Genomic DNA, 26,504 nt, shown 5'->3' with positions numbered 1-26,504 from the left:
TTTTTTAAAATAGGATTAACATAAAAAGATGAAGATTTAATAAAACTCTTACTTTTTATTTTTTAAATTCTAAGAACAAATTATCTTTTAAAAATAATTTCTAGAAAAAAAGGTTTATCTTTGAAAAAATAAAAGAAAACAACTAAAAAATAATAATTTAAATTAATATATATATTTATATATTTTTTCGGTTGTTATAAAAAGGACATAATAATCTCTCGTATAGGCAGACATCTCATAAATGCTTTTAAGTAGGTTAAAAAAAAAAACGGGTGTTTTCAAAATGTAGATGATTTGAGCATACTAAAACTGTTTTTTGGGGTCAAATATGTAAATTTCCCCCAAATCTCTCACCCTTGAAGTTAGAACCCTCCTTCCCATTTTTTCTTTTTTTTTTCTTCTCTTCCTCTGGACGATCCCACGCAGAATGGCAGGAAGATGGAGGCGAATTAAAAGAGCCGATGTTGGCGCTCATACTCCTCCACTACTCCCACTTACCACATCTCGCCCTCGCCTTTCACATACCATTTCCTGCTGCTACTGCGATTGCAAGATCACCTCCTTCAACCAACCTATTTTTCGTTTTGGACGAACACATGCCAGGTTTCTCTTTCTATTGTGGTTTTTTCCTTTCATGTTCAAATGGGCTGCTGCAAATTGTTTGTTTATTTAATTTACAATCATGTTAAATATTGCAGGCTTCTGAGAGCGTGGTTCTCGACTGGGATTGGTTTTTCTCTTGCCGCTCTTGCTGTTGCTACCACGGTTTCAGCCTAAGCTTTCTTGTGCTTCTTCTTTTCCACTTTGCTATTTGTTTATTTATTTTTCAATCAGTATGTAACCGATGCGAAACGTGGGTGGGGGTGTTAAACTGACTAAAAACAATGTTGACATAATTTAGCTTATTTCACTAATAAATGGTAATGGAGGGGCTATATTTAGAGCCACCTTACAGCACTTGTCAATATAACTACTCACCCAACTAAGTAACAACAACCAGCTTGTACATGATAACTAACTACACTGTTCACAATAAGTTCCATGATGGGTGACATTAAATTCGCCACCAAAGAGCCAAAATCACCACTGATATGTTGTATGAGATAAGTTCTTAAACTCTTGTAGAAAGAAGATCTGTGCTGGTGGTTGAGAGGAAAGGAAAATCCATCTGGTAAAGAGATACTGGTAGGGAGGGAAAGAACCTTGGATGATTTTTTTTTTTTTTTTTTTTTTTTTTTTTATATGAAACAAGTATTTCATTGATGGTATGAAATATACAAAAGGCCTCCAGGGCAATTACAAAAACGCCTTCCAATTAGTAATAAGGTCGTTTAGGGTGTAGCTATTGAAGAGGGATATAAACTTTTACACCAACCAAGAGCTAGAACAGTAACTCTGTCAAGAAAAGAATAAAAAAGAAGAGATTTATCATTAAAGACTCTGTTCTTCCTTTCTAGCAATAAGCTCCAAAAGAAAGCTACGATGAAAAGGATCAAAGCGTTGCTCTATTCTTTTTAAATGGATGGCCCGCCAAGAGACAGTCAAGGAATGTGGAGGGGTTGTTGTGCAGCACTGTCTCCCAACCAAAGGTAGAGAGGTGTCCCTAGAATTTTGAGGCAAAGCTACAACTAATGAAGAGATGTCCCGGCGATTCTGATGCCCTGAAATAGATGTAACAACAACTTGGGGAGAGGGAGATGTGTGGAAGCTTTTTCTGAATCCGGTCATAGGTGTTCACTGCCCCATGGATGAGCTCCTAGCAAAAGAACTTGACATTTTTGAGACATTTGCATTGCCAAAGGGTGGGAAAAAGGGAGGATTTTGTGTGGTTTTTGGCCGATGTCAAACGTTTAAATACAGAGCTAGTAGTGAAGAAATTACTCGGGTCGAGGGGCCATAACCATTTATCATCACGGGGGGAGGGGCAAATGCATCGAATAAATGAGATAGGTGTAACCAGTCACGAGTTCCTCATCTTTAAATGGTCTGCGGAAGCTGTAATCCCAGCAAGAAGATGCCGTGGACCGATGCTCAGTAATTCAGGCATCCTTGTTTGTTGCTAAAGCAAAGAGCCTCGGATAAAGGCTGGCTAAGGTCCTCTGGGGGAACCATATGTCCTCCCAAAAACGGCATTGACTTCCCTGCCCCACCTGGCAGTGAGCAAAATCCTTAATTAAGTGAGTTTGTTGAAGGATAGAAGTTCACGGACCTTTGGAACCAGAAGGGCAGGATGCGGGCTAGGTGTCTGTTGAAGATCCCATATATTTTGCTGAAATGAATTTCCTCCAAAGGTGGTGTCTTTCACTGATGAACTGCCAAATCCATTTGGAGAGTAGAGCACTATTCTTGTGCTTGATGTTACCAATGCCCAGGCCATCACAATTAAAGGGAGCTGGACCTGCTTCCAATTAACTGGACGAGGCTTGCCATTTGTGGTTGGTCCTTCCCATAAGAAATCCGGAAAATTTTACTGATCTGCTCTGCTACCTTTCTTGGTAAATTGAATAGGGAAAGCTAATATGTAGGAAGATTGGATAAGACTGACTGTGGGATAGTGTGCCTCCCCCTTTTAGAGATAAAAATGTTGCTTCATTTGCTCAAGCGGTTCTGAAGTTTTTTCTATAATGGGACGCCAACAGCAATCCTTTCTAGGATTTCGGTTCAAAGGGAGACCCAAGTAGGTGCAAGGCCAAGCTCCAGATTTGCATCCCCAAGCCTTAGCAATGAGTGCAGTGGATCAATGGAGACACCATGAACACCAAATTTGTTGTAGTTAATATTGAGACCCGAGGCAATCTCAAAGGATTTGATGATTTTGTGGAGATTCATAATCTTTGAACGGTCCATGCTAGTAAAAAGGAGCATGTCATATGCAAAAAGAAGATGGTTAATCTTAATCAAACCACATCTAGAAGAGTAACCTTTGAGTTGGCCTCGACTTTCCCCATGTGTGAGCAAACGGCTAAGCGCATCGGTGACCATAATGAAAAGAAAAGGGGAAAGTGTGCCCCCTTGTATTATGTGAGGTATCAACCCCTCACAAGATGTTTTACTTCTTAGAAAAGCGCCCATAGGCGATACAAAACCAACAAAAGGCCCTTAGGCAATGAAAACAGACCCACCAATCCGAGAGGGTGGGTAATCTCTCCCAACAAACACAAAAGCTGCCACAGCACAAAAGTCTAGAACGATCCTCCCCCTCCCTATATTCTTTGGCCTTATAGACAACGGCCCATTCCCTATATCTTTCCACTCCTCCCCTCTTCTCTGTCTTGGCCATTATGGCCATCTCCCTCTATAATTACCCCTTTGCCCTTCCTATTATATGTTTTTATGATTGGGGTCTAACATTACCCAACTCCCCCCCCCCCCCCCCCCCCCCCCCCCCCCCCCCCCACCTGTCACCTTGTCCTGAAACGTGGGGAACTGTCTACTGATGTCGTGCACGGTCTCCCACGTAGCTTATTCTTTAGGCAGCCCCTTCCAGCTGATAAGGGCTTCGTTCTCTCAGGTCGTCGAGTTGGTCTGATAAGCAAAAACTGATTCAGGTTCCACAATCCATTCCCACTCCTCGGATAGTTGTGGTGGGATGAGCTGAGCTGCAGTAGCCGTCCCGATCACCTTCTTAAGCTCAGAGACATGGAAAACGAGGTGGATCCAGGCTTCGGATGGTAATTCAAGGTGGTAAGCGACCTTACCAATGCGTTGTAAGATTGTGTAGGGCCCGAAGTATTTAGGCTGCAGCTTCTCATTCTTCTTGGCCAAGGACAGTTGCCTTTAGGGATGCACCTTGAGGAACACGAGATTGCCAACATCATACTCGACTTCCCTACGCCTCTTGTCAGCCTGCTTCTTCATTTGATCTTGAGCTTTCTGTAAGTGTTCTTTCAGTTGGGCTAGTGCCATATCTCTTTCCACGAGTTGTTGATCCAATGTAGCATTCGCTGTCTTTTGGCTCCCATAGGAAATCAAGGGTGGTGGAGACCGGCCATACATGGCTTGGAAAGGAGTTGAGCCGAGAGAATTATGGTAGGTGGTGTTATACCAGTGCTCTGCCCATGCTAGCCATTGCCCCACTGTTTGGGCTTCTCACTGCAGAAACATCACAAGTAGGTCTCTAGGCAACGGTTTACTCTCTCGGATTGTCCATCAGTTTGTGGGTGGTACGTTGTGCTTCTTTTCAAGGTAGTCCCCTACAGCCGGAATAACTTGGTCCAAAAATGACGGATGAAAACCTTGTCATATACCTGAGATGACGGATCTGGGGAATCCGTGGAGTCTTACAATCTCCTTTATGAATGCCATAGCAACCACCTTAGCAGAAAACGGATGGCATAATGGTATTGTTGGATTTATTAATATTTGTGTAAATATTAGGTGTCAATATTAGTTGTCAATATTTAGTCTTTATTGTTGATATTCAGTCTTTATGGTGTTTATTACTTTCCTTGTTTGTAGTAGGTCATTTTCCTATATAAGAAGACCTAAGTTACATGTTTGAATCAAGGAGTATATTTTTTACTCTCTCAAATTAACATGGTATCAGAGCTTAGGAAGTAAACCCTAACTCTCAAAACCCTATCCATCATCAAAAATACCAAACCCTAATTTCAAAACCCTAGCCGTCAATCAAAACCCTAGCTGTCAATCAAAACCCTAGCTGTCAATCAAAACCCTAGTCGGCATCCATTCCTCCTTCCGGTAAGTCTACCTCCGACGAACTCCCCACGACAACGCAGCTGTTGTCGTCGATCCGTCGTTCTCACCGTCGATCTGCACCGGTGACATCCGCACAGATCCGCCGCTACTCCCATCCGCGACGCAACCTGTCGTTCGCCAGTCTCCATCATCCGCACAGATCCACCGCGACGTGACCCCTCATCAGTCGACCTCCACGTCCCTTTGTCTGGTATTCGCGATCGCCCATCTTTGCCTGGCGCACATCCTCGTCGTCTTCGATCCGCCAGCACTCTTGTCGGTCACCATCTTCTGCTCACAGTCGACCTCTTCTGCTCGCAGATCTCACCGCCGTCTCTGTAATCACCGTCAATCCTATCCGTCGGAGATTTTCTAAGTATTGCATTGTTCAGGGCTTTGGTTCAAATCGGTTCGGGTTGGTTCATCTGCCGTAACTTATTCTGACTTGGTTCGACTCTCCTGGTTATGATTATCTCATTTCTAATATCAATTTGTGGTCTGATTTGATTTGGTTAATTACTATCTGGTGGTGTGATTTTGTTGTCAGTTTTTGTTCAGGCAAAGTTGTTCAGGACAAGTTGTTTATTTAAAATGGTCCAAATCTCAACTGACAATGGTAGAGAAATGTTTGGTGATAGTCGTGGTGACTCAAGTATAGAGCAAATTCATCAAATCCTAAAATTGCTATCCTCCAATTTACCTTCTAATAACTCATGTGTATCCTTGACACAAACAGGTATTTATTCTAAGGCTTTTTCGTGTAGTAACTCATCTCCATGGATTATAGATTCTGGAGCTTCTGATCATACGACAAGTTCTTCTAATCTCTTTGAATCATACCTTCCTTCATATTCCAATGAAAAAGTTGGAATTGCAAATGGTAGTTTTTCTTCTGTTGCAGGCAAAGGAACCATTAAATTGACTGAGACCATTTCGTTACAGTCTGTCCTTCATGTTCCACAATTAGCATGTAATCTTTTATCTGTCAACCAACTTTCTAAAGATTCTAACTGTCGTGTTACTTTCTTTGAATCCCATTGTATTTTTCAGGATCAGAACTCGGAGAGGATAATTGGCCGCGGTAGGATGATTGATGGTCTCTACTACTTTGATGAAGGTACCTTTAGTAACAAAATAACTCAGGGTCTTAGTAGTATTAGTTCTCTTCCTGTTAGGGAACAAATTATGCTTTGGCATCGTAGACTAGGACATCCCAGTTTTTTCTATTTAAAATATCTGTTTCCAAAGTTATTTAAGGGAATTGATTGTTCATCTTTTAATTGTGAAAGTTGTTTTTTAGCAAAAAATCATCGCTCCACATATTTTCCAAAACCTTATAAAGATTCCAAACCATTTTACTTAATTCACAGTGATGTTTGGGGTCCTAAAATCAGTACTCATAGTGGAAGATGATGGTTTATTACTTTCATTGACGATCATACTCGCCTGTCTTGGGTTTATTTAATGTCAAAAAAATCTGAGGTGAAAGACATTTTCAAAAACTTTTATGAGATGATTGAAACTCAATTTCAAACAAAAATTTGTATTTTACATTCTGATAATGGAACTGAGTATTTTAATGAGTTTTTGGGAAATTTTTTGAAAGAAAAAGGTATGGCTCATCAGTCTACTTGTCGGGATACTCCTCAACAAAATGGGATTGCTGAAAGAAAAAATAGGCATTTACTTGAAGTAGCACGTGCTATAATGTTTTCTATGCATGATCCAAAATATTTATGGGGGAAGCGATTCTCACAGCGACCTACCTAATAAATAGGATGCCTACTAAAGTTTTAAATTTCAAAACTCCCATTGAGTCATTTAAAAATATTTTTCCAACATCCCGCATATATTATGATCTACCTCTCAAAGTTTTTGGGTGTACTACTTACGTTCACACACCTAGTCATTTCATGTCGAAACTTGACCCTTGCGCTATTAAATGTGTTTTCTTAGGCTATGCTTCAGGTCAAAAAAGTTACAAATGTTTTGATCCTCAGACAAAATTTTTTTTTGTGAGTATGAATGTGTCTTTCTTAGAAAATCAACCATATTTTACCCAAAATTCTCTTGAGGGGGAGAAAATGAATTTGGAAGATAATTTTTGGGATATTTTTGTTCCCCTTCCTAGTTCTACCTATTTGGATTTTACTAGTCCTTCGATGCCAAGCATAGAAACTGTCCAATCAGGGGGAGAAATACTACAAAACGATTTTGCGAATCCTAGTTCTGAGTTAAAGTTTTATACTAGAAGGAAATTCAATCAGAGGAACCAAGATCAAATAGTTACTCCTTCACAAAGCCAATCTGAGACTCCGAGAAATGAAACTGAACTGTCTGATAATCCTCCCTCTTCAACATTGTCTGGTAATCCCTCTTCTTCAAATTTTCAAAATAATTCACCTGTTGTCTCTGACCTTGATGTTCCCATAGCCATTAGAAAAGGCGTTCGAAGTTGTACCAAATATCCTATTTCGAACTACATTTCATATGAAAAACTATCAAATAGTCATAAGGCCTTCACATCTAGGATAACTAATTTGTTTGTTCCAAGGAATATACATGAAGCTTTAGAAGATCCAAATTGGAAACTAGCTGTCATGGAGGAGATGAATGCTCTAAAGCAAAACAGTACTTGGGAGATAGTAGAATTGCCAAAGGATAAGAAACCAGTGGGATGTAAATGGGTGTTTACCGTAAAATGTAATGCAGATGGTAGCATCGAGAGATACAAGGCTAGATTGGTAGCTAAAGGCTTCACACAAACTTACGGGATAGATTATCAAGAAACATTTGCTCCTGTTGCAAAAATTAACTCTATTAGAGTTCTTTTATCTCTTGCAGTTAATTCAAATTGGCCTCTCCACCAGCTTGATGTGAAAAATGCTTTTCTCAATGGCAACCTTGAGGAAGAAGTTTTTATGGATTTGCCACCAGGTTTTGAAAAAGAACTCGGTTGGAATAAAATCTGCAGATTAAAGAAATCTCTCTATGGCCTCAAACAGTCTCCTAGAGCTTGGTTCGAACGATGTGGAAAAGTCATATCGAGTTATGGATTTCTCCAGAGTCAAGCTGACCATACTATATTTTATAAACACTCTAAGAATAATAAAATCTCAATTCTGATTGTCTATGTAAATGATATTATTCTCACTGGTGATGATGAAGCAGGACTAGCTGGTCTCAAGAAAAAACTGGCAAGTGAGTTTCAAATCAAGGACTTGGGAACATTAAAATATTTTCTAGGAATGGAATTCGCAGGATGGAAGAAAGGTATATTTGTTAATCAAAGAAAATATGTTCTTGACTTACTTGGAGAAACATGATTGCTTGGTTGCAGGATCACAGAAACTCCTATTGAACCTAACTTGAAATTACAAGTAGCAAACGTAGAAGAAATAAAGGATAGAGAGCAATACCAGAGACTCGTGGGAAGATTAATTTATCTGTCACATACACGACCAGATATTGCATTTGCTGTAAGTATGGTAAGTCAATTCATGCATGCACCTGGACCAACTCATTTTGAAGCTGTCTACAGAATCTTGAGATATTTGAAGGGAACTCCTGGAAAAGGTATTTTATTCGAAAAGAATAACCACTTCCAAGTAGCAGTTTATACTGATGCAGATTGGGTTGGAAGTACTACCGACAGAAGGTCTACTTCTGGTTACTGTTCCTTTGTTGGAGGAAACCTAGTTACATGGAGGAGCAAAAAACAAAATGTAATGGCCAGGAGTAGTGCTGAAGCAGAGTTTAGAGCATTGGCTCATGGAATTTGTGAAGGTATATGGATCAAAAGGATACTTGAAGAATTGAAGATTCCTCAGCCGACACCTATACGAATTTATTGTGACAATAAGTCTGCCATATCTATAGCTCATAACCAAGTTCTACATGACCGAACCAAACATATCGAGGTTGACAAACATTTTATTAAAGAAAAGATTGATGCAGGTACAATATGTATCCCTTATCTTCCGACAACAGAGCAAATTGCCGATGTTTTAACCAACGGACTTCCAAAGAAACAATTCGACAATTTAATCAGCAAGCTGGCTATGGACGACATCTTCAAACTAGCTTGAGGGGGAGTGTTGGATTTATTAATATTTGTGTAAATATTAGGTGTCAATATTAGTTGTCAATATTTAGTCTTTATTGTTGATATTCAGTCTTTATGGTGTTTATTACTTTCCTTGTTTGTAGTAGGTCATTCTCCTATATAAGAAGATCTAAGTTACATGTTTGAATCAAGGAGTATATTTTTTACTCTCTCAAATTAACAGGTATAAAGTGAGCATACTTGCTCAAGCGATCTACCACCACGAGGATTGTGTCATTCCCCATCGATTTAGGTAAGCCCTCCACAAAGTCCATAGTAACATCTTCCCATATGCGATCTAGAAGTGGCAAGGGCTGGAGCAGACCTGCGGGGGCTAGCGATTCGGTTTTATGTCTTTGGCACACTTCACATTCACTGACATGCCATTTGACATCATCCTTCATTCCGGGCCAATATAACTCTTCTGTCAGTCGCTTGTAGGTTCTAAGAAATCTTGAATGTCCCTCGACGGACTCTTTAGTGGGTTTTTGTTGGGTGACGCGAGCTTTGTGGCAGTGACCCACCAGCTTCTCTGCAATAAAGAAGGGGTCGATTTGAACGGTGATGGCGTCTTCATGTGTGAAGGAATGAGCTCCCTCAATTGTGGCCGAAATAAAGCCTGTGCTGTTGCCTTTGACCTTTATCTCAAGTTCCATAAGGTCCAGAGGACACTCTAGAGGTTGCCATGAATCCGTCGCATCTATCCTTAATAAAGGGGACAACTGAATCGTTCCAAAGGTGGAGGGGAATATCACGAATGATAATCCAGCCTCCATAGGAAGGGACTTGGTGATTTGAGTTAATATTCTTCTTTGTGCTCCATTGGAGAAAACGGTGCTGGAAGGATCCAATTTCTTGCCAATCGGGGTTTTGGGTGAGGGTGATAGCCTGTGAGTTGTCCTTGCATATGAAGAGGGCTTTGTCAGCACGTATGGGGCTCAGGGAGCGGTAATCGCTGATCGACTCTTATATGGCCAGGAGGATGGGATGCCAATCATCATGGAACGAGTGGCGTTGAACAATAATCCATCGACTCCAAGCGAAAACTTCAAGGAACAGGGACAACTTAGAGGGTGAATCAATGATCACATGGTGTTGATGGTGGGGACGGGGGTTGTGTGGTGGTCTGAGGTATTGGATGTGGCTTGTTGGACGTCGGGTAGTCAAGGAGAAGGTTGTAAAAAACTTTCCAGCCTTCTTTGTCGATTCCAAAGGGAAGCATAATCCTGTTCTTCTTGCCATTGTTATCTAGTTTGTTAAGTTCCACCCAGTATCCTCTTTTGTTGTTGAGTTTCTCTACCCATAGAGTGTAGTCGTCACTCCTGTGCTCTTGGAAGAACTTGTGAGTGAGTGGAGAGTCGAGCAGTAAATTGAGGGAAGAGGTAAGCCAGGATATAGAGGCCCAAGTAAGGGAGAATGAGAAGGAAGAATCCCTACCAGATTCAATGATCCTTGCACGACTACCCCTGTAATGTTCATCAACTTTGATGGAGAAGGTTTTCCTTTCTACAACTACTTTGCTGGAAGGATAGGTCTAGTAGGTCATGATGAGTGTAGCCAGCAATAGAGAAAAGGTTGGGGTTGGAAAGGGAGGCAGGTCTAAAGGATGGAGGTTCCCTGGATGGCGACGGCGGTGTAGCAGGGGAGGGGTTGGGTGGCGGAGTGGCCGTGGGGTTGGGAGAGAGGAGAGGTCATTCCAAGAAGAAAGCTCTTGTATGATCCTCTTTTACCATGATATATTGTTTCTGGATTTGTTTTCAATAAATGAAAGGAGAAATAGGTTGGTTTTGAAAACAGCGACGCATTTCGGATGAGCTGGTGCTTCACACCATGGTTACCTTGGATGATTTTCTTAATTGAGAAGGAAGGGTCATTCCAAAGAATACGGCTGTGTCTAGTTGATCCTATTGCGTACATTGTTGTCCAACCAATATCATGATTGCTCCATTATCCATTTTACTTGGCTTCATTTTTGCCAAAGAACCACGTTTGGATTTGCCTTGAGGATGGAGTTTTTGATGATAGCTCTCTCCTTCCTAGAGCCAATAACCTTGATATTGCATGATGGGAACTTCATTGGACGGCTGACTTGCTCCCTGATGAGCTCATTTGCTCTATCATGTCATAACTTATGGAGGATGAGTAGTTCTTTAGCTCCATGATGCCTTTTTGTTGTTGTTATTCTGGTTACTTTTGCTCTTCTTCTTGGTTTTTTTTTTTGTGTTTTTTTTGTTTTTGTTTTTCCTCTTCTTCTTCTGGAAAAGGAACAGCATAAGCCCATAGCTCCAAGCCAAGATGTAACAAGTTTAGCGGTAGAAGGTGAGGGACATATCAAAGTAATTTGCTTAGCTTTAGTAGAAGTTACATATTCAATGTTGGGGGGAGGGGACTAACTTCAACCAAAGAAAGTTACGTATTAAAAAGGGTCTTGTATTGTGAGAGAGTTTGAGAAAGTCATGGAGGAGGGACTAACTACTACTTGTGGGATAAAACCAAAGAAGTTTTCTATGATTTTGATCTCTACTCTCATCAAATCAAGCTTCCTTGTTGATTTCTTGGCACAATCTAAAAGGCCACCAAAACGAAAATGGGTCCTACCATACTCCACGTCTATGTACACATAGGAGTCTCACTTGTTTTAGGTCCTCACATTGCTTTATTGCGTCAAAAAGGGGTTTAACAGAGCATAATGCACTAATATTTCATTGGGGGGTTCTCAAAATATTGTACCAATCATCATCGAAGAACCTTTTTTCTATAACAATATTCAAATCCCAATTTATGAATTCTATAGTAGACATGGCGGGAGTATTGGTTGATTTTTTTTTTTATAAGAAACCAAACTTTCATGGAAGAAATGAAATAATACACAAGGGCAAACAAAACCGGGCATATAAAGAACCCAAGCCCTAAAGAAAAGGGCTCCAATCCAAAAGTGTAACACCGGAAGAATAAACTACAATAGACCCTATAAAACGACGGCCACATGGAAATATTAAAATTAATAATGTCTCGAACCTCCTTCTAATACCTCTCAGATCCCCCAAGATTAATGGGTAAACAAAGGGTAAAGAGGGAGGAGTATCAAAGGATTTAGAATTAGGTGAGAAAGAGGGAGAGGAGTATTCCCAACTCATCGGAGAACGAGGCTAATGGGTAAACAAAGGGTAAAGAGGGAGGAAGAAACCAGGGAGGGTGGAGATTTAGCTGTCATTATCGTTCTAGTTCTAGTTCATTAAGAGCATTTTCTACTTACACAAGCTCCAAGTCGTTACAAGAATTTGTAATTTGAACTCTATTTTTATGGACGTTAGGATTTGACTAGACTTCCTACATGAAAAAATTAATGCTCGACTTTGCTAGCAGGCCAAGAGAAAAATTTCTGTCATTGTAGAGTTGTAGCACGCGCTATATATACTGTTGCTGCTTTTTAGCCAACAACCCAAGTAATTTTCTTTTATTGTATTGCTTCATGTTAGTAACAATCTCAATCCTTCATTTTCCAGGTCCTCTTTCTGGAACTTGCTATATTGATGCATATTTTTGGCAATAGCAATGTGCCCCATCATCTTCCTATTTCATGTTCCTCATTATTTGGTCTTCCTCCATTGGTTCATATACAATACCCTTAATTTTTATTCCATTATTATTTTATTAGGGTTCATTCTTCATTTTCTTCGTGCCATGACTGCTTCTTATTAAATTTTATCTTCTACACAGCTACCGAGCAATAGTTTCGCCCCAGTTGATGCTGGATACGTAATTATCTCTACCTTAATATCTGTAGCTTTTCATGAATTTGGTCATGCGGCTGCTGCTGCAAGGTTTATTTATTCTACCTTATCAATTCCAATTCTTTTCTTCAATGCACATTTATTGCAATAGTTATATAAACTAATTTATGTCAGTAGCATTACCTGGAAAAATAGATGATCATTATTTTAGATCTTAGAACGTAGTGGTGACTAGATTATCATTCCTCTTACTTGGGAAAGTTTATGTGAATGGCAGTGAGGGGATGAAATTGGAGTATGTTGCTGTTTTTATTGCACTCCTTTTTCCTGGCGCTTTGGTGGCTTTTAATCACGATGCACTGCAGGATCTATCATGCTTCAGTGCTCTTCGTATCTACTGTGCTGGTATTTGGCACAATGCAGTTGTAAGCCTTAAAATTGTTATTGCCGTGTTGTTGATTTTTGTTTAATCTCCCAATCTAGCTCTGCATATGTGGTGACTATAATTGCTTCATTAGTTTTCTATCTCTTAAGCTTTGGCGACTAAAGCTCTAAAAATTTTATCAGCATAACTGAATGTACATCTCTCTAGCTTTCTGCAGCTTCTGGCTTGATATTATTCTTCCTGCCGCTGCTTTTGTTTCCTCTTTACATACATGGCGAAAGTCCCACGGTACACCAACATATTATATTTACATGCATGAAATTATTACATAACTTCACATGAAAGATCTTATTTTTTATATATTTTCCCCTCTTGACTAATGCCTGTAAACTGTAATAGGTTTCGGATGTTCCTCTTACTTCACCATTATCTGGTTATTTGTCCCGTGGTCATGTCATCTTGTCATTAGATGGCATGCATGTTCATGGTGTGGATGATTGGATCAATCTATCAGCTCAAATAAGTGAATTAAGATTTAAAAATGGAACCCTTTCCACGCATGGTGAAAAGAATCGAATTGGCAATGGCAGAAAGGGATACTGTGTTCCAAATTTTATGTTGAAGGAAAACAATAAAGATCAGTTCACACATGATCAATCAACTTGTTTCGGGGACCTTGTCTCTTTTACAACTATTTCTTGTGTTAGTTCTACTGTTTTAATTGATGGTGATGTGGAAGATAGCCGTTCCAACAGCAAAGAGGAGACGTATTGCTTGAATGTCAATGATGTTATTAAGCTTAATAAATGCACTAATGGATGGGATAAAGCCATAATTAATGATAGCACCTGTGTATGTTCTCAGGTAAGTGCTTGATCTTTGGTGAGCAACGTGTACTTTTCCATGTTCTCTTGCTTTTCGTTCAAACTTGGATAATTGGACATATGCACTGTCTTTGAGCTCATCACATTTTTAAATTTAATTTACAGGGCGAAACTTGCCTAAGTCCAGTTCAAGAGCCAGGTTCGATATGGGTTGAGATTACATATTTGAATTCCTCTGACTGTTTCTATTCTGGAGAATATCTACTCCCAAGTTCTAATTGTAGTGGAACTTTCATTTTTGTTGGTGATGTGATTTCAATGGCGCGCTCAATTCAATTGACCATGTACCAACCAAGATTGAATGTCCCTTTTGCCACCTATCTTCCGGATGTACTGGAAAGGTTTTTATTGTGCTTATTTCATGCATCTCTTGCACTAGCTCTTCTCAACAGTTTGCCAGTAAGTTTTTATACACACCATTTGGAAATTATTTTCATATTTACTTCATGGGGATATCATTAAACAAGGTTTTATGATTCTTGAATTAAATCAAGTTTTACAATATTGAAGAACCGTAGAAGAGGAAAAGATGTTATAATGGAAACTTTATAATTTCCTATTTCTGATTCATTCTTAAGCAATGATTTTCAAGTTTTGTTCCCTTTCTTTTCTATAGATTAGACCCCAACTTGAGACTAAATTAGGGAGGAGAGAAGAGAAGAGATTAAGATTCATGACTATTTTTTTTTTAAACAAGAAACGGACTTTTCATTGATAAATGAAAATGAACAAAAATTGTTAAAAAATACAAACCCCGAAAGGGGTGAAATGAAGGGGAAAAAAGAAAATCAAATATAATATAATGGTACAACCAAGGCAAACTTAGCAGGGACATAGAGAACTAAAGGAGATCTAAACATTAAACCAAAAAGCCTTCCAATTAGAACAAATCATGCTAGGAGAGTAGTTTTCAAAGAGATTGGAGAGAGCATACCATTGTGAAACCTTGAACTTAGCTACGTAGAAACATTCGAAAGCCAATTGGCTTTTCCCTTCAAAAGTGCTTTGATTATGCTCGAACCATAACTTGGAAATAAGCGCTTTAAGACCATTTATCCAAAGGAGGCTTGCTTTAGACGGTAAAGATGGACCAAACAGTTGCTGAAAAGTTGAAGATGATATTGACTTGTCCGTTACCCAAGCAAAATTGAAGATGTAAAAGAAGAGGTCCCAACAAACTGAAGCATAAGGACAGAAAAATAACAAATGTACCTGATCTTCGCAATTGGCAGCACACAAAATACATATAGAAGGATGGAGGGGCATGTTGGGCAGCTTCTCTTGGAGAGTTTCTGTGGTATTTAAGATTCATGACTATTCAAACACAAATGGCGTTAATTTGGCTCAAAACCATAAAAGGGAACCTCTTTTGTAAACAATGTTGGGCATAATCAAGCCTCCCATTTCAAGTGACCACGTGAAAAACCTTATGTTCTTTAGATGGTTTGTCCTTCTATATGGCCTTAGAAACTTAAAGAACTTGTTGAGTTCTTTGTTTTTGAGATATCTCCCAGGTAGATTTGCCCATTTTAAAGGCCTCCTCACCAAGGAGTTAGAAATTGTGGGGTTTTTTGAAATTACTCTATATTTGAAGATCAGATACAAAGTTTCTGGTAATCCATCCAAACAACCTCCCAAAATTTTACTTTCGGTCCCAAGATGAAAGAAAACCAAGGGCTGAAACAAGGAGATCTGTTATTTGAGAGCTTTTTGATGACGATGATGTTAATAGGAAATGGAGAATAACATTATTAATATTAGGCGAAACTACTAAAAGGAGGGATGAGATATTCCGTGAAAACAAAAGGTTGCAAAAAGGATTCTTGGAATGATTATATAAACAGTCATATTACAAAAAGGATTAGCAAGGGAGCATGCCATAATCTCGACAATACAACAACCACCAAATAATGATGAGACTTCACCATCTTATCCTTTGAAAGGAGAACCAATCAACAGTAATATAGTATAACTGATTCACCAATAGCCTTAGGAAAAACCCAATAGATATCTTTCTTTTGATAACTAGAAGTTGGAACTTTGTTCCCTAGGGGGGCACCCGCGCTTGCTCCAAGATCCAAACCTAGGAGACATCAAGGGTTTTTGGTATTAAACTCACCGGAAGGTTCGAACTTAAGACCTTTTTTTTCAAGTCTTTGCCCAACAGTATCACGTTAAAGCTTCCTCATTGAAACTTACCACACCATCAACTTCTCTGAATTCGTTAGCTTATGGATATTTTTTTTTTAACAAGATACGAACTTTTCATTGATATATGAAAAGGAACAAAATTGTTCAAAGATACAAACTCCCGAAGGAGTGATAGAGAAAGCATGAAATAGAAAATAAAACATAAGACAAGACTACAAAGGAGAAATAAAGGCCTCCCAATTCATACAAATCATACTAGGGGAATACGAAGAGAACATATCGGAAAGAGCACACCATTGAGAAGCTTTGAATTTGGCCATGTTGAAGCAATCCAATGGCGGGCGACAAGAATCTTCAAAAATCCTTTGATTCCTCTCAAACCATAATTATGAGATGATAGCCTTAAAATCCATTAAACCAAAGTAAATTAGCTTTAGGTGCTAGGCACCATGTAGAATCTGAAAAATATTATTAGCAGCCTCACGATCCCACACCCATACTAATTGGAACATCTGGAGAAATAGATTCCAACAAACAGCAGGGCAGAAAAAGAAGACATGATTAAGCTTTCTTCATTTTCTGCACATAAAAAGCAAATGGATGGCTGTAAAGCCATCTTAGGAGATTTTCTCTGCAAAATATCTGCTGTATTGACTTTGCCATATAATAGAATCCAAATTAACATATTAACTCGTTTTGGACTGCCCGAACTCCAAAGAGAGAGTAGAAGAGCTTTTGAAACCCGCAAATCAGCTCTTTGATATGGGTATTGATGTATCATTCTGCTCAAAATAGCCATGCATTTGGGTCCTCTCGAGTTTACACAAGCATTTCCACTTTCTTAAACTTGCTTTGGTCAGATAGTTTCCTACCCACTTTTGTAGGAAAGATTCCCCCTCAGCTCAGGCGAGCTCCTTCTTCCTTAATGGTCATCATCTTTCTAGAGGTTGTTCTCCACTTCCCACTTGACAACTATAACACAGGAGTTGCTGTTGCTCTCCATGTTTCCTTGTTGGACTGTTTTGTCTCCTCCAACCTAGATGACAACCACTTGAAGTTCTGAGCCATATGCTCCATCGATAACTTAAGAGTAAGATCTTCTACTAGAGCTGCACTTTGATTCCCACAAGTTCTTTACCGATAAGGTCCAATCGTTCTTCCAGCTTCTTCTGGCTATTTTTCCAGTTTTCATCCGGCTTGAAGGTGCTTTGATACCAATATGTTAGGTATATTTCTTCTTTTTCTCGTTGAAAGACCAAAAGGTGGTAAAAGGATAGTACAAACTGCTCAACCTATTTGAGAGTCCTGGCTTGCTCTCCCCTATGCAAACACAATTCAAAAGGATATCTGCCTACCCCACTCACTTATCCTCCCCTAAATACAAGGTATAACTAACTTGTCAAGGAGTATTTCTCTTTGTACTCTTCGTTGAATAAGCACTAAAAATATTTCCCTTTTACCCTTCTTAGTTTAGACGTTAGTGATTGGGGGTCTTTCACAATCCACCTCTATGATTAGAGATTCTCTTACCTAGATCAAACCTTCCATTATTATTTCTTGCTTACCCTTTTATCTTTTGATTATAAGGAACGTCAACTTTTTGTAATGTATCAATAAGCCACTTAACCATGTACCATTCTGAAAAGATGTAAATTTTTTAGAGTTTTTCCCTCCACAATCTTAATTCTTTATCAGGATTCACAATCTTAAAAAAACAAAAACATAAAGAAAAAATTTTGTTGCTGTGAATGAGGATTCTATCCAAGTTAACCAAGAATACTTAACATTTCAGCACCGTTTTTTTGCTTTATATGTTAGGTAAGAGTAAATTATACTCGAATTAAATAAGTTCACTTGCTTTTGGAGCCGAGTTGACAATTAAAGCACATTTAAACTAATGATCATGATGGGAAAATATGAAGTAATTATTGAACTTTCATTATGATTGTGTGTATATTTATAGGTATATTATTTGGATGGTGAATCTATTCTGGAGATAATTATTTTCCAGCTCACCTCAATGAGCCCGAGGAACAAGGAAAAAGTTCTCCAATCTTTTCTAATGGGAGGAACATTCATCTCAATCTTGTTACTGTTGGGGATTTTCTTCCATTTATTTGTCAGCTAATGGTAGTCTGCAACAGAGGTTTTGGTTTCTTTTGAGCATAGTAAGTTGCTACTAATTACCAATTGCATTTGTTGGTAAAGACTATTTTTACTATTCATATATATAGAATAGAAAATTTTTGTACTACATCCAGAATTTTCTTTTTCTAGAAAGGATGGTGTCCCAGGGTTGGGATATATGCTTATTTATGTTAATTATGAATTCATTAGAAAAAGAGAGGACGTAGGAGATGGGATATCCTCAAACAGCCAAGGGGATCACAAAAAGGAATAATTTATTAACTCAAGAAAGATGTCGATTAATGAAGATTGTTAGATATTGTTAGATAGTTATCATACAAAAAGATCAGTGTTAGTTGCTACTTTCATTTCTAATCACTTTGAATTTCACACACTTTTAGACAATTTGAGAAGTTGGGACTTGGTACTATCAAAATTAGCTTCTATTCTGCACACCCTCCCCATTTGCTCTAATTGCATCAAATACAAACCCCACTAACCGTGGCTGACATCCAACAGAAATAAACTTTCTTACTAAGCCTATGTGTTACCGTTACATATGTAATGCATATAGCAGGCCTAGGTGTTACCTTATCATCTTAAGCAACACTATTTTGAGTAACGGCACCTAGTTCAACAGAAGAACCTGCTGCCTCTTGAAACCAAGGGAGCCTCATCTTATTCAATTTTGTAGGAAAACCTTCAACCACCACTACAAGAAATATCACCATTTATAGCTCTTTGATATAGCCTTTTAGAAATAGGCTATGACAAAAAAGCCGGGAAAAAAGGTGGAAATAAAGCGTGCTGAAAAATTTCGAATCCCGGATGAAAAAAATTAGTGTTACCCCTCTCCTTTCCTCTTCTATTCTCTCCAACCTTTATAAAGGCCCTAATCTTTCCAACCTTCGTAAAAGTTTCTCTTCTCTCCTTTCCAACCTTCGTAAAAGCCATAATCTCTCTCTTCTCTTTGGGAAAATTTATCTTCACTCCTTTTCCCTTAAATATTTCTCTCGCGCTCCCTTCTTTTTCTTCCTATTTGGCTGCTTAACCACCTTAGACACTTATCTTCACCGCTCTGTAAAATTGTCTTCACAATCATCCAGCCGTTGGCATTTTCGTTTGGTGGCAAGTTGAAGAGTGGTGGCTGGTCGGAGGAGTTGTCCAGTCATTGGTGTCTCTATTTAGTGGGGAGTTGACGTAACAGAACTAGAGCAGGACAGTTCTTCAACATTTGTTTTATCTCCTTTAATCTCTTGCTCTACATATTTATAAATAAGTTGTTGGTGAAATATTAAAGAGAAACCCCCCAATATGATTGAATTTCCTCCCATGTAGTCACGCACAAAACTTTTCACATACTATCGACTTCCAAAAGCATTGTTTATTGTGCCATTCTGTTCACATTTTTCCCTAATTTCTTCTCATTTCATTCTCTGTTCATCTCTGTAATTGCATTTCTGTTTATGTTTTTAACTTTTTATTAAACTTATCCTATAAAATTTGAGTTTTTGATGTTTCCTTTTTCTTTGTAAGTTTCCATTTCTTGAGTTATCAGTTTATCTTCTTTTTTTTTTTCTTTAAATCTTGTTTTGTTTAATTATCATGGATTGTTATTAGGCCCATTATAATATTTTACTATTTCAAAATGGCTATAGGCAGGGTTCCAATTCTCCTTCCAAAAGTCCAAATGTCCGTTCCAGTGAACAGAAAATTAGGTTTCTAGCCAAGGGTTAAAGTTAAAGGCACATTCTAAACCTGTGGAAATACAACTGTTAAGTATCCACCCCTTTTTTTAATGGACGCTCTCTCCTCTCTCCTCCCTCTTCTCTCCTTTATGGTTTCATATGAGTCTTTCAGGCAATTTTCTATGGCTTTATGTGAAAGATATTAGTCAAAAAGAGGTTTTGCCATTGAAACTTTCACAGTTAGCTTGGTTTGAGGATCAGATGATTCAGTTGATGCAGTTGTTGCAGTATTTATTTTCTAATTAGAAAAGAGATGAATTTTGTATGTGTAAGATTACAAAATCAAAGTATGATGCAAGACGGCATGTCGAACTGGTGGTTTGGTTGCCAACTGTAGGAAGGAAAAGGGGGTTGTCATTGCTGCTAGATCTGGAAAAAGAGGATGTTTATGGATTTGAGCGAGCAAAAGAAGTTGTTAAGGGAAAGAAACTTCAAGGTCATTGGAAGCTTTGAGGGTAAAAGAATTTTGGAAGATAGGGCTATCTTTTGCGGAGATTCTTGAAGGGAAAAACAGGGAAAAACAGAAGGAATATTAGAGAAGAAGACGAGGCTATGTTCAATGGGAAAGGTGTGAAAGTCTTTGCTACAAAGGGGGACTCGAAGCATTTCAAGAATTTGAAGCACTATTGGGTCAGAAAGGAGACTGAAGTGTTAGAGATGGATTGGGAAAATGTCATGGTAATCACAAGACTTGTGCACATGATAATTGGACGAAAATAGCAGATGATTTAAAAGAAAAATTCTCTCAAGATTGTCAAGTTAATCCCTTTTTTGCTGATAAGAGTTTGATAAGGTTTGAGGATGGTAAAATGCTAAATTCTAACTAGCTCAATGGCAAATGGAGAAAATTAGGTGACCTTCACGTGAAGCTAGAAAAATGGAGTTTTGAAGATTATAGTAGAAATGAAGTAATGGTTTTTTATGGAGTTTGGGTTAAAATATGTGATTTACCTCTAGAATATTGAAACAAGCATTGTTTTCAAGCCATTGGTGTCCAGCTTGGTGGATTAAAGAAGATTCATCATAAACTCTAAATTTGCTAGATTGCTCAGAGCCTCAAATTAAAGTGGACTTGAACACCTGTGGTTTCCTTCGAGCCTCAATAGACATACATACGAAATTTGGAGTTTTGTTGTTCGTGTGGAAGCCTTGTTTAAATCTGTCAATCAACAAAACTTGAATTATATGAAGCTTTCGATTCAAGAGTCTTCAAAGGAGATGGATCTGCAAAGGTTTCACTAAGTTTTGGTAGATGAAGAGTCATTGGTTAGAGGTGAGGCTGCTTTTAAGAAGAAAGTGGGTAGGGAAAAAGGAGTCATTAATTCGAAAAAGACTTACCATTCATTGGAGAAGTTTCTGAAAAAAGGAAACGATAGCCTCGATATTTATTGCAATAGGTGAGACTATCCCTAATTTTGATCCGGATATTTTGCGGAAGATTTTCGAAAGAGGAAACAACAGTCTTGAATTTTATTGCGACAGGTGTGAGCAGCCCTAGAATTGAACTGGATAAATTGTGAAGGAGAAATTTTATTCCTCCCCCTACCCTTTAATTATTCAAGAAGGAAGCCTTTCTCGAAATTTTCTGATGAAGTGGAAGCTTTAAGGACAATTGAATCACTCCAACTGAATTAGGAAATTGCACTAACGATGAAAGAGAATTAAATCCGAATGGCAAAAGCCTCAATCCTCAATCTTTTTCGGTTTTGAATTACGAAAAGTTGTCATTTAACGTGGAAAGAGAAATATTTGGTCTTGATTTTCTAATGATAGCTTGTCTAAATCAAACCAATTTAGAAAACAATTTTAATGAGGAAAGAGAAGGGATTCGGAAGGGCAATCAGATACACCATCCTAATTTTTGTATGTTATCGATTCAAATAAGGAAAAAACATCCTTTCAGGTCCACCCGCCTCTCTCTCTCTCTTGAATCCATTAGGACAACCAATGCTGGAATAAAGAAAGGCTAGGTGGATTCTTTTCTATTCAGACAATGATAATAATTTTAATATCAGCACTCTACACCATTTTTGGAAGATCATTTGACTTGCTCAGAAGACCTCTCAGATAACTCTTTTGCAGAAGATTTTATTAATTTCCTTGGATTGAACAATGAGTCCATTGACCTCCATTCTGATCTGGAACAAGGTAAGGTTGTCGGTGTGCCTTCAGATGTTAAAATCCCAAGTATGGAAGAGGCAATGTCAATTCCTCCATATTTTGTGGCTGTAGGGTTAACTCTTGTCCCTATTTATAATCCTCCTTGTTAGTTTTTTCTTCGAGATTTTCTAAAATCGTTCTTAAGATCAAGAAACTCTTTTTAAATTTTGTTCAGACGAAATCTTTCTTCAAGCAACTAACTTGCAGCAAATGTCTTTGATGAAATGTTCATTAGGTGCTACCAATGTAATGATTTGTAAGGTTTTTGAAGATTCTATACGCTTAAATCAAGAGTTCTACTCTTTTTCTAATTCCTGGGGTTGGATGGTCGTGTCTCTTCATCTTTCTTGAAGATTCATAGGTCTTTAAGTTAAAGTTTTAAAGAAGTTGGACTTTTAATGACTACTTTTTGATGGAAGTTTGAGTGATTCAAGGGTTTTGGAGTTGCAATTGTAAGGATTGTTTGCCTTGGTTTCACTCTTCAATGATGCTCTCACTACAAAAGTTTTGGTTCAAGTTTTAGTGGAGTTGGGTGATTTGGTTGTTTAGGTAGGTCTCAAAGGAAGGAGTTCACGAGTCCTGCGATCTTGGCCATTCGTCCTCCTTGAGTCGGGTTATTGCTGCTATGGAGGGAAGTAGTCACTCATTTTTGGAGTGACAAGCTCTGTTGAAGAAAGTTTTGAAAGTCTCCGCCCTTTCAGATTTTTGCTATGGCTTTAGATTCTTTAGCGTCGGTTTTGCATTTTGATGTTTGTGGTCTTGGTCTATTGTTCTATTATCTTGTATTTCTTTAGCTTTGTTCCTTGTTTTTTGTTTTTCCTCTTTTTTTCTTCCTTTAGGAGTTTGTATTTTGAAATTTTTCCTCTTCATATTATTAAGGAAAAGTTTGTTTCTTGTTCAAAAGAAAAGAAAAATGGCTCCAGACAGAAAATGAAAATAAGATTGGTAATGTGAAAGGGATACCAAGAATTTAGGTCTCAAAAACCCAACCCATTTGAATATTGGTTTCCTCCTTGAATATTGCAAAAAATTTTTAGCTCAAAAGAAGGATGTTCAAGCTTTGAAAGCAACTTTCTCAATACATTGTCCCAATTGAGTTATTTATTATGCAAAGTCTATATGGGTAAGTTCTAATCCTGCATATTTCGTTGATATTGCTGCCACCGACCATGCTTTTCTTTTTTGAATTCAACAACATGTAGGGGTGGGGATAAACTAGAAATGTAATACAAATCATATGAGATACTGATTATTTAAAATATTCTTGGTCAATTTTCTAAGTAAGAACTTGTTAATGACTTAATGTGAACCGAACGAAATGGATGGAATTAACCAAAAAATAGTGGACAAAGAGGGAAGGTAAAAACAGAACAGAGGTGTTTCTTTAAGTGCAAGGGGATCACGTGACTGTCACTCTACAAAGTGATTTTGGAAAAAGAAAGTAGAAAATATAGAAAATAAAGCTTCTATATGTGGCTTGCTTTAAGCATGCAGTTGCAGGCTACTTTGTGGGAAAATAATATGTCCAAAATTTGAAAAAGGGAATTTATGGGATGATAAAAATGCCTACAAAGTTTAGTGGGAAATCTCCATTTAAAACCAGAATTGAGATTATTAGAGGTTGCATTTAGTTATAACTTATTTCTAACTTTAAGCTTTATGACAAACTATAATATACAAAAGAATTGAAGTGAAATTAACTTTATTTTCAGTAGGTTGCATTTAGTTCTAACTTGGGCTTAGTGACAAACTATAATGTATAAAAAAGTGAAGTAAAAATTTTCTTTTAAGAAGGTTGTGGCTTTTTAACTGATTCATTGATGTTTGAATTGAAGTACTATGTTGTTTCTTTATATTGGACAAAAAGAAGAACTCTATGAGGTAAGACAGCTGTAAACAAGGATTAAAAAAATCATAAGTTATATTTACAGAAGGAAAATAGTTTTTCTAAATTCCATGCAATAAAAACAACACTTTTTTAGGTTATTCCTATAACTTCAAATCCTTCTTATATTATATTCGTTTAATTACTAGTCCATAGCCATTTCTAGCCACTTGCATATATTTGTTTATAAAGCAATATTATTAGAGCTCATCAAGAAGTTAACCTTAGAAAATATATAGTTATGCTTGCTTCAGATTTTATGGAAGATTGAATCTTTAACCTATTCTTATATGGCACTGCCTCACATTTGTATTTATTAGTCTGGCAAACTTTGGCTTCTTAATTTTGGCCATAGATTAGGAGTATGTTTAACTTTTTGCCATAGCCAAAAGTATTAAATATATAGTTTTGCCATGGCCGTTTAGTGGTTGATCTAGTTTAATATGTGAATATTATGTTGATTTAATTTACTTTTGGAGCTCTATTTATGTAATTACTTGGGACTTGATGACTTGTCTGTTAACAATTTCAATGGATCAGTGCCTATGTTTCTCGCTAGAATGTTATAACCACCCTTCTCACTCCCTGCACATGTGAGCTTGAGTGATTTATTTTAATTGTAGTTTTGCTTTTTGTGTTAAACTGCTATGAATGTTCCAATATGCACTTCAACTAACATTTCATTACATGGAATGGCCAAGATGTAAGACAAGTCCTTCATTTAAACTGGTGTAAGTAGTGACTGTTGTTTAATTTTCATAGGATTTTGTACAATTTTGTCTATGACTGATGCAAAATACAAAGAGGTTTCATTTTCGTAGGATTTTGTAGAATTCTATTTCTCCTTTTTAAGTTTTTTTTCCCCCTATCTTTTTTGTATAAGATTTGTTTTAAAATTTATTCTCCTCTCATTCAGCCATAGAGGTGTTTAAAGGTTAGATCTCACTTTTTTCAAGTTCATGAAAAAAAATTGCTCTAGTTTATTTGATATGGCTTTTATTGCTATGAACTTGAAATCTTTAGAGAAAAAATAGCAAATATTTAAGGTTGTACTAATGTAACTCTATTATTGTATTCATTCCAGTAAGGTAGATTAATTTGTCATAGAAATTATGTATTTGAACTTTTTGGTATTTATTTGCATATTTTCATTACACCACTTCTGATTGTAGATTTTGCTTTTGATGGAGGTTCTTGAGCAAGTTGTTTAGGATGTTGTCTATGTATTGCATTTTAAAGAGGCCTATGTATTGGAATGTTGTCAAGGTTCTTCAGCAGATTTTGCTTATGTTTATTTTAGATAGAAGAGGCCTATGTATTGCATTTTAACATATGCTTGTATTAGATAACCAAAGCAACTGCAGTATTGTATTCTGAAGTTGGGGGTGCTGGAAAAGCTGGTAACAACATTGGAGGTTCCATTGCTTCGGGTGGTTCGTTTACAGTGCAGCAGAAGGCTTTAACAAGCTCCGCGGAATTGCAGCAGCAGCTTCAGTAGTAAGTAATCAAAATCAAATGCTTCATTTTCTATTAATACTAACCAAATACATTTTCAGTTTGGAAGATTTAAACCATAATAGAAACTAATAAATGTTTGTTTTGATTCGTTTAGTGTCATAAGAAAGTACTTTCAAGTTATGAGTACATAGAACGAGGGAGCAGGCAAAAGCTACTTGGAACCATCTTCAATCACAAGGATTAAGTTGTGGGCAAAAGAACATGAAAAAAAAAAAAGGATGAACAATGAGTGAATGCGGAAGACGCCAAAATACTAGTAAACTTCAATTGAACGAATTTTTTTCATTTAGAAGAGTTAGATTTCTTAATATTTATAATTACTGTAAACTTGGTTTATTGTTTGTTTGTGTGTAGTGTTTAAAATTTTTAGGAGATTTAGAGTTATTTGTAGTTTGTGATGTTTCAATCCATATTGTAGCCCGTCGAATTTGGTCTGTAATTATGTGTATTGAAGAAGCATAGTTTAAGAGTATTGTTAAAAGTTTAGGAGAGTTGAATGACATGTATGAGGATTGGTTGGGCTAGGCTTTCACAACAAAGAGAATTAAAGAATAAAGATAATTAAGGTGAGTTGCTTCGAACACTCGTTTTAATAAATGGCCAGTAGTATCATAATTTGCAAAAACAGTCGATCAAAATTTCAGGTATTTTTCAACTTTACCTTTATTCTACTTTTAAACTTCACTTAAAACTATTTAATTTGAGATTTGCTATATTTAAAAACAAACTTATCTCTCCCCTATTTGAAATTGAATGATTTAATCAATTTTAGAAATAAATTAAATTTTAATTCTTTTACAAAATGATTTGATTTTTGTAACGACCCAGAATTTCCCGCACACCTCTAGGTCACATTAACTACCCAACTAATAAAATTTAACTCCGACTACATCCTGCCAACTTCCTATGCAACAAACATATAAAATCAAGTTCCAATCCTCATCAATTTAGCGATAAATCAATCTCATAGAATAACATTCAACAACATTCGTGAACCACTTCACGAGGCAAGTTTATTTCTCAATCCTAAATAGGAGTAACTAAACAGCCTATGGTCCTCACTCGTCATGTCTCCTTCGTCCTATCACCATGGTCATCCACGAGTCCTT

The 26,504-nt window shown here is 37.4% G+C and overlaps 1 protein-coding gene across 6 annotated transcripts; it reads left to right on the top strand.

Annotated features, from left to right (window-relative positions):
- Positions 1-340: 340 nt before the first annotated feature.
- On the top strand, positions 341-25,897 carry LOC111022467 (Peptidase M50 family protein). 6 transcript variants are annotated; one of them, XM_022299639.2, is made up of 11 exons: positions 342-603; positions 699-765; positions 12,310-12,414; positions 12,524-12,627; positions 12,815-12,962; positions 13,130-13,210; positions 13,322-13,786; positions 13,912-14,205; positions 17,921-18,125; positions 25,223-25,374; positions 25,490-25,897. In XM_022299639.2, exons 1-9 carry the CDS (start codon positions 428-430, stop codon positions 18,083-18,085), a joined length of 1,605 nt encoding a protein of 534 aa, XP_022155331.1. In that variant the 5' UTR covers positions 342-427; the 3' UTR covers positions 18,086-18,125; positions 25,223-25,374; positions 25,490-25,897. The 6 variants fall into 6 exon arrangements, with proteins under 6 accessions (XP_022155332.1, XP_022155331.1, XP_022155333.1 ...); XM_022299641.2 differs by having other exon boundaries at positions 584-603; positions 699-785; XM_088119167.1 differs by lacking the exon at positions 342-603 and adding an exon at positions 5,749-5,815 and having other exon boundaries at positions 701-765.
- Positions 25,898-26,504: the final 607 nt, after the last annotated feature.

This window comes from Momordica charantia (assembly GCF_013281855.1).
Source record: "Momordica charantia cultivar OHB3-1 chromosome 1 unlocalized genomic scaffold, Mcharantia_2.0 BLBB01000001.1, whole genome shotgun sequence".
NCBI classification, from domain to species: Eukaryota; Viridiplantae; Streptophyta; class Magnoliopsida; order Cucurbitales; family Cucurbitaceae; genus Momordica; species Momordica charantia.
The sequence above is the reverse complement of the archived record's forward strand: the minus strand, read 5'-3'. Positions and strand labels throughout refer to the sequence as shown.